The 5,969-nt window shown below is 52.4% G+C and overlaps 1 protein-coding gene across 3 annotated transcripts in view; it reads right to left on the bottom strand.

Moving 5' to 3' along the window:
• SERPINB6 (serpin peptidase inhibitor, clade B (ovalbumin), member 6) overlaps positions 1–5,969 on the bottom strand; it is a 24,206-nt gene that overhangs the window by 8,821 nt on the left and 9,416 nt on the right. For 2 of the 3 annotated variants that reach the window (XM_011935463.1, XM_011935464.1), the window contains exon 2: positions 2,585–2,759. In XM_011935463.1, the coding sequence (XP_011790853.1) occupies positions 2,585–2,759 (175 nt within the window). Of the gene's footprint in view, positions 1–2,584; positions 2,760–5,273; positions 5,686–5,969 lie in introns of those variants that run through there. The other variant, XM_011935462.1, reaches the window with a different exon arrangement.

Raw genomic sequence — 5,969 nt, 5'->3', positions numbered from 1 at the left:
GGTGAGAGAGGCCTTCTTGAACCTTCCAGGCCAGGTGTCCACTGAAACAGCTGCATGAGTGACCCGCACTGCCTCCTGGGAGCAGTCCTGCCCACTCAGGCCACAGAATCTGAGAAACAATCAATCATTGTTATTTCCAGCCACTGAGTTTGGGATGGTTTGTTTTGTGGCAACAGGTGACACATGCAGCCATCCAGAAGTGGAATTCTGCCATGACCAAAACCTAAAACATGTGGCCCTGGCCTTGGACCCAGGCCGCTGGCAGAGGCTGGAGGGACAGGACGAAATGACTCCCAGGGGCTGGAGAAAGGGGGCTGTGTGTGTACCAGCTGAAGAAGTGGAAAGAAATCACCTGCAGTCACAGGGAAGATGGGGTATCTTCCCTGTGAACTCCAGCATCTGGCTAAGCGGTCCAGGATGAACCTGGCTTCTTTTTGCTGCCTAGGATAACACATGGGAAGAGAAAGATGAAAAGAAGGAACTGTTCCATTTTCAAGCAGAATTTAAAGGAACTATTTCCAATCCAGGATGTGCTAGGTGGAGAATAAAAATGTTTCTTCTTCCCAGCCTCTCCAGCTGCCAAAAGATTCTAAAAGAGATGGCCTCAGGGCAAAGATCAAATCCCAGACACTGGCCTCAAGGGTGAGGTCCAAATCCACTTTGTTAAACCTTAGAAGATTCAGGCAGCATCTTACAGACCCTCTGGCAGGCTCTCCTGTGACACCCTGACTCCCAACCCAACACAGAGCACGCAGGATGGGGATGCGGGGCGGGGGGGTGGGGGTTGTCCAGGGAAGCAGAATTTTAAGTTGATAGAAATCCCACAGTGGTTTTCAAGCACTTGTAACAGCTTGGACTAAAAAGGGAGAGACGGCTCAAAGCGCAGGGAGGCCTCTGGGTGCCCACGTTCTACAGGTGGGAGGTAGGCTGGGAGTGCGGCAAGCACGGGCCATTTCTTACAGAACAGGAAAGGAGCTGCCAAGAGCAACACCAGGACACAGAGGGCAGAGCATGGCCAGGGCAGCAGCGGACAAGGGACAATTCCCGGAAGCTGCAGTGAAGGCTCATCAAGGCTCATCGAGGAACGCCCTGCACCCAGGGCCGAGGGGTGGACAATACGTGCCCGGCTGGGCTTGGGAATTGCCACTGTTCAGTGATGGCCACATGCCTCCCACGCCTACTGGGATGGGCTGCATGTGTCCCCCCAAATTTACACACTGAGGTCCCAACTCCAGTGTCTCAGAATGGAACTGCACTTGCAGAGACGGCCTTTACAGGGGGATTAAGGTAATGAGGCCATTAGGTTGGGCTTTAATCCAATGGGACTCATGTCCTTATAAAAAGAGGAGACGAGGACACAGACACACACACAGAGGTGATCACGTGAGGACACAGGGAGAAAACGGTGTCTACAGGCCGAGGAGGGCGGCTGAGGAGAAACCAACCCTGCCCACACCTGGATCTCAGACTCCCAGGGAACCACCAGGTCCAGAGGGCAGACCACAGCAGTCATGGGTGGCCCCAACCAGCCACGTCTCTGGTGTGCACACCCTCGCTCAGCCCTCAGACGCAGAGGTGCGCCTGCCTTCAGCACTGGGGCCTTGGCAAGCAGGACACACGTGGAGGCTTGATAGGCACTTGTTTCAAGCCTGCCTTCTGGGAGCACTTCCTCTCAGAACCCAGCCGCCTGGCCTACGAGAGCCCAGGCAACCCTGCTGAAGGACGCATGTGGAAGGCCCCAGTGGAGAAGGCCACAGAGAAGACGCCCCAGCACCCTACTGAGCCCCCGCTGACGCTACGTAGCCCCACAAGGGACCCACCCAGTGCCAAGTGGTGCAGAAGCACCACCCAATCCACCCGGATTCAACCACCAGGAAAGCTGCTGAGCTGGGAGAGCTGGTTACACAACCACAAATAACCAGAACACTCCTGAAAACTTGTTTAGCTGACAAATGCCATTCTAAGAAGGCTTTACACGCAAACGAGAAAATAAAGACTCCTAACAACCAAAAACCAGATGACAGCATCCAAAGATCATCACAGGACTCAACCTGAACCTTGTGACTTTACAACCATCTACAAACGCACGAACAAGCTAAGCCATGTGATGACGAAATCATTCACTCCTCCGAACCGGGCACCCCCTCTCCACCCCAGTGGGCCAGTCAGGGTATTGTCCCCAGGGTGCTCCAGCACGGGCACTCCCTCTCCACCCCAGTGGGCAGTCAGGGTATTGTCCCCAGGGTGCTCCAGCACGGGCACCCCCTCTCCACCCCAGTGGGCCAGTCAGGGTATTGTCCCCAGGGTGCTCCGGCACGGGCACCCCCTCTCCACCCCAGTGGCCAGTCAGGGTATTGTCCCCAGGGTGCTCCGGCACGGGCACCCCCTCTCCACCCCAGTGGCCAGTCAGGGTATTGTCCCCAGGGTGCTCCGGCACGGGCGGCGTGCCCTTCCCTGCACACTCTCCATCCGCACCTGCGATACCACACAGTCATGCGTCTCCAGCGATCCCTTTGGGATTTGGAATGTGCAGGACCAGCTTACTTGACAGTTAATAGCACCCGTGGCTGCCCTGAAGCTGTACCTGGGCCATCTGCGCAGCGGTGTTTCCCTTTGCCCCCATGTAGACCATGGCCAGGGCACAGGACATGCTCATGGGTGAGAAAAACACATTCTTCGAGTTGTCTTTACCCAGCGTTTTCAAAAGGTTTAAGGCAAAGGTGCCATTTGCTTCTGCGAGAACATCCATGATGGCAGACCTGGAACAAGATTTAAAATCAGAATCACATAAGCACAGCTTCCACGGGACTGCATCTCACACGCCTTACCGATAGTCACCACCGACGCTGTGGTTCAGTGGGCAAACAGAAACACACACACAACGCTGGGCATTTCTTTTTAGGACCCTCCAAATTATTGTGTGTGTTTCTAATGTTACGTGTGGAAAACGAAAGAGTTCTATGTGTAGTGCGGCCCTGTTTTGTGAGGACTCCTCCCTGCACGCCTGCCTGTACATGCAGAAAGTGCGGGAGGAGGCACCCTTTCCTGGAGTCACTTTCTTGGGGTGGAATTACAGAAGGATATTGGCTTTTGCTTCTATGTTTGTATTCTTTGGTGTGTTTTGTGGACTTAAATGTACTGTTTTAATTTGAAAAATATTCAAAATGACAAATTCACTGACAGTTACACAAGAAAAGATGGCCAAATGTTTTTATAATGAGAGAGAGAACCCCAATTCAGGGTAACAAGAGCCTTAAAATAAAAGAAGATAAACCAAGCCACATACAAAGATGCGTGAAAGCCTTTCAAATGCCTCCTGACCCTTGGATCTCCTTCTAGGAAATCCCTGCAGGTGGCAAAGCCCCAGTCTTAGACCAGGCTTGGGGACCTCCTGCTGCCACAAGCCAGGCTTTCCCGCTCCTGAACTCACAGCACACTCAGGACACCACCTGGGGGCATGCCCATCCCCACCTTCCAGACAGGCGCAGGGGTAGGGTCCGGCTGCACACGTCTCTCTAGCCCTGCCGTGCAGGGTCCAGAGCAGGAACACAGCTGGATAGTCGGGGCGGGGGAGCTGGGGTATCTTCAGGCAAGTCGGAATCACAGAATCACGTGTTAAAGCCCAATAAGCCCTTAAAGAGACCTACCATCAATACCTCTCTGCACTAGAGAGAAGGTGAAGTTGACAGAAGTGAAGCTAAGAAGTAGCCGGGCTTGAAACGCAGGGCCAATGCCCTGTCTGGGCTACTGCTCAAGAAGAATCTGCAGAATCAGGTGAGAGGACAGGGGCAGGTAAGGACCCCACAGGCAGTCAGGGTGGGGAGGAGGGGACGTGGGAATACAGGGACGCGGGGCCTGCCTGCTCTGACACAGTTCTCAAATGTTTACCAAATGAATATGTCCCACTCGGAGAATGCCAGCATTCTAAGACAGTCCCAGTGGCTCACTTGAGCAGTGAGTGGGAACCCACAGAACAAGGAAGGGGAGAAGCTGGAGCAGATATTTCCTGGAGCAGATGGGAGAGGGAAGGAGGTACCTACTGAAGGCCCTGTGAGGAGATGCTGAATGAACCAGTTCTCCACCATGCATGCCTTTACATTCATAGCTGGGGCTGGCTGAACGAGTGCCCCAAAGATACCAGGTTCCTAATCCCTGGGACCTGTGAATGCCTCTTACATGGCAAAAGGGACTGTGAGGCATGATTACATTCAGGCTCTCGAGACGGGAGATTATCCTGGAGTGTTCCAGTTGGCCCTAAATGTAACCACAGGTATCCTTCTAAGAGGGAGGCAGGGGGAGATCTCACGGGAAAAAGCAATGCAAAGAATAAAGCAAAATGCCCCTCTGAAGATGAAGATGAAGGGGCCTCAAGCCAAGGAGTGCAAGGACCGCAGCTACAGTAGCTGGAAAGGCAAGAACGGTCCTCTGGAGGAGCCTGGCCCCGCGAAACCCGTTTCCAACCTCCAACCTCAGAACTCTGAGAGAATAAACACGTGCTGTTTAGCCACGAATCCGTGGTCATTTGTTACAGCAGCCACGGCAAACCAAGACAATAACTAATACACCTGATACAGTTTGTTTGCTGTGCTTCTTTAAATAGTTTGTTTTCAAACTCTTCTTTATTCATTACAGAGAATACTTGGGGCACTGGGCACTCCTGGCTTGCCAAGCCTTTCCAAACGTGTTTTAAGATTACTAATTTCTAATAAAAGGACAATAGAATGTACATATTACTAAAATTCTCCTGAATATAAGGGAGTTTTTGATGATACATAAATAAATCCAGGATTCCACAGAGCCCTGGGAACATCAATATAAACAAAAGTAGCCACTACACGGAACTGAAGCAAAATTGGGCCTATTTTTGGTTCTTTGGATTCTAGATCACAAGAACTGCCCGCTTATCAACTTGAAGAGAAACAATTGGTAAAACAGGGAAACTTCTAGGTTAAGAATAAGAAAAGAGAAGGTGACCCAAAGCAAGAAGCACAGCCTGTGAAGTCTGTGTCTCAGGACTCAAAGCCAGCAAACACCCTGACACGTGGGGTCTTCCCTGGCCTGGGGACATGGACCTCTGTCTTTGTCCCCAAGAGGGCTCAGCCCACGTAGAGAGGCTGCCAGGTGAGACGGCTCCTCCATGAACCAAAACAAAAAGACAGAGGTAAGTACCAGGTCAGCTGGCCAGGGAAAGGTCCCACATGCTCCCCCAACCCCATCTAAGACTATTCTACCATCAGCACACATTTTCCCCTCAAATGCTGAAGGACTCTTACACTTTTTTTTTTTTTTTTTTTTGTAGAGACAAGGTTCTTGCCATCTTGCCCAGGCTGCTCTTGAACGCCTGGCCTCAAGGGATCTTCCTGCCTCAGCCTCCCAGGGTGCTGAGATTACATGCCCAGCTTAAAGGACTTTTAATTCAAATGGAAATGTCCACCTAAAAAAGGCAAATAATAAAACACTCCATCTCCGGCAATATCCCTGAGAATCTGTTTCAGGCACTGACCTATATCAGTAACTTCAACAAGGTAAAGCCACTCTTGTCTGAAGACACGCCCACTGGGGAGGTGCCTGTCCTGCCAGCCCAGGTTACACCATCGGGGGCAGACAAGTCAGGGCACATGGGTTTCACTGTGTCAGGGGATTTAATTTGAAATACTGAACTGCAGAAACCAAACCAGGATATTCAGAGATGGCACGAGTCAGGAGGGAGACAGGGTCTCTAGTCCTGGCTCTGGTACCTGTTTGGACGAACGGAGGCAAGATGGCGCAGTTCTGGCTTCTTCACCGTCAACTTTCCGGTGCCAGGCAAAGACACAGGTCGACTGCGCAGGCGCAACCCGACCTCCGACGGAGAAAAACCGGAACCCACCTAGCCACGCCTACTGCCCGCCCGACCCGCCTACGTCCCGCCCACTGCCCTCCCACTCCCAGGCCCAGGACATAAAAGCCGCTCCCGGCGGGCACGCTGA

Source organism: Colobus angolensis, unplaced genomic scaffold, assembly GCF_000951035.1.
Source record: "Colobus angolensis palliatus isolate OR3802 unplaced genomic scaffold, Cang.pa_1.0 Scaffold144, whole genome shotgun sequence".
Taxonomy (NCBI): domain Eukaryota; kingdom Metazoa; phylum Chordata; class Mammalia; order Primates; family Cercopithecidae; genus Colobus; species Colobus angolensis.
Note: the sequence above shows the minus strand (reverse complement) of the source record. Positions and strands in the feature narration are given on the sequence as shown.